General features: G+C 46.4%; 1 protein-coding gene across 1 annotated transcript in view; it reads right to left on the reverse strand.

Annotated features, from left to right (window-relative positions):
• Nucleotides 1-2500, reverse strand: part of LOC308364023 (protein unc-13 homolog A) — a gene marked incomplete at both ends in the record, with an annotated part of 101345 nt that overhangs the window by 5696 nt on the left and 93149 nt on the right. The window contains one exon of the mRNA XM_080836962.1: nucleotides 620-676. Within this exon, the coding sequence (XP_080693088.1) occupies nucleotides 620-676 (57 nt within the window). The remainder of the gene's footprint in view (nucleotides 1-619; nucleotides 677-2500) is intronic.

Here is a 2500-nt window from a genome sequence, read left to right on the forward strand (position 1 = left end):
AGAGGATGGAGGAGTGAGGAGAGAGGAGAGGGGAGGAGTGAGGAGTGAGGAGAGAGGAGAGGAGAGAGGAGAGAGGAGAGAGGAGAGGGGAGTTAGGAGAGAGGAGAGAGGAGTGGGGAGGAGTGAAGGGACCGGTATTCATAGTTAATAAGGATATGCCATAGTCAATAATTCCATCTTATTTATACCTAGTATAAATGTTACTACTATTAGCATGTAAGCATTCCTGGCTGAGGACTCTTTGTTCTGACCTGAGGACGTAGGTGAGAAAACCCCTTCCCCCTCCGGGCCAAGACAAAGAGTATTGCAGCCATGGCCTATTTGAATAGATGGTTACACCCCTAAACATTATGTATATAACAGCCTGTCCTTTAAGGAGTAGGTAGATAATCTTGAGGCGAAGCTCTGGGTGAGTGGAGTTCAAGCTCTGTCTCACAATGGTGGCCATCATTGTACAAGATTAAAACCTGAAACATGACTGACAAATCCACGCCTGAGTCTTCCAATATATGGTTTAAAATGAAATACCATCAGGAGTGAGGAGTGAGGAGAGAGGAGAGAAGAGAGGAGAGAGGAGTTAGGAAAGAGGAGAGGGCTCTGAGCTCCAGTGAACTCTCACCTTGAGTTTTGACAGCTGACCCAGCTCCTTGGCGGCGTTGAAGATGAGCTGTGTGCCCTGGGAAACAGCAAGAGAGAGAGAGAGAGAGAGAGGGAGTGAAAGGGAGAGAGAGAGAGAGAGAGAGAGAGAGAAAGTAATTGATTGCCGTTATTGATCAGCATTTGTTAATTCATTGCTAAACGCTAAGAGCCTGATGAGAATGAGATCTCGGGAGAAACTGCTTCAGGAGTCTTTCAGCTTCCTCAGCTCTGATGTCTGTTATCTGAGTCATCACAGTCTGAGTCTCACATTAACTACTGTGGCAACACTAAAGCTCCTCTACAGCACAGATAGCTGCCATCAACTCTACTATACCTCCATCTACTTCACCTCTACCCTCTACACCTACTCTTCTACTGCTTTGGCTCCTTCAACTACTTCTTATGCTACTGAGTTCTGCCCCAATCTATCTTTCTTCCATCCTTCCACCCTATGTGGCTCCAGCCTACTCATACAGCTGACTATTTAAGGTTTCAGTAGAAGTTGAGGGCAGCACTTGCTTCTTGGAGACATATGTGTACCCAGGGGACACATACACTGATGACAATGTTTCTCTGCCCCGAACTGTTGTAGCTTAGCATGAAAGGGTCTGCTCAATGAGCACATGCTAATGTCAATGTCAACCAATCAGGGCCAGCTCTGTATCAGTCAGGCGGGGCGGGGGGAGGACAGACAGGAGGAGTGTGGGCTCTGAGTGCGGAGGAGGAGGAGGAGGAGGAAGAGAAGGAAAAGGAAAGAAAACAGAGCGATTGGACTTGACAGACTGACAGTTCTGTGGAAGGTTGCTCTGTAGGTATACAGAGAGAGAAAGACAAACAGGAAGACAGACAGACAGACAGTTCTGATGTAGGCTGCTGTGTAGGTATACATAGAGAGGAAGACAGACAGACAGGCAAACATAGAGACAGTTCTGAGGTAAATTGCTGTGAGGTAATACAGGGAGAGTAAGACAGACTGGCAGGCAGACAGTTCTGAGGCTGGTTGCTTTGAGGGTAAAGGAGGTCATCTCGGGCAGTCCTGGGGGGGGCATGCTTTTGCTGCTGGAGGAGAGAAACAAGGGGATGGAGGGATGAGAGGAGGAGAGGAGCGGAGTGAACAGGATATGCATCATAGGAAATGAGGTCAGGTGTGAGCCAGCACACAGACACAAACATACTCCCTCATTCTCGCACTTTCTGTTACTTTCTCTCCCTCTCTCTCTCTCTCTCTCTCTCTATCTACAGTGGGGAAAATGAGTATTTGAACCCATACCGATTTCGCAAGTTTGGCCACTTGTAAAGAAATGTGTGATCTAGAATTGTATTGGTAGGTGTATTTTAACAGTGATAAACAGAATATCAACAAAAAAATTCAGAAAACTGCATTTTATAACATTTATGACTTTATTTGCATTTGATGCAAAAAATAAGTATTTGAACCCCCAAGCAAACAGCAAGAATTCTGGCTCACAATGACCAGTTATGTGCCCAAGAAGCACACGGGTAGTCCTCATTAGGTCTAACAAGGTACACCTGATCTCAACTGGTGACGTTTATAAAAGAAACCTGTCCAAAGAATCATACTTCACACCTTCAACCTCACCACCATGGGCAAGACCAAAGAGTTGTCCAAGGACGTCAGAGATAAGATTGTAGACCTGCACAAGGCTGGAATGGGCTACAAAACCATTGGCAAGCAGCTTGGTGAGAAGCAGACAACTATTGGTGCGGTTATTCGTAAATGGAAGCAACACCAAACAAATGTTAATCGCTCTAGGTCAGGGGCTCCATGCAAGATATCCCCTCGTGCGGTATCAGTGATCATTCGAAAGGTGCAGAATAACCCCAGAACTACACAGGGGGG

This window comes from Sprattus sprattus (assembly GCF_963457725.1).
Source record: "Sprattus sprattus genome assembly, chromosome: 4".
Lineage (NCBI taxonomy): Eukaryota > Metazoa > Chordata > Actinopteri > Clupeiformes > Clupeidae > Sprattus > Sprattus sprattus.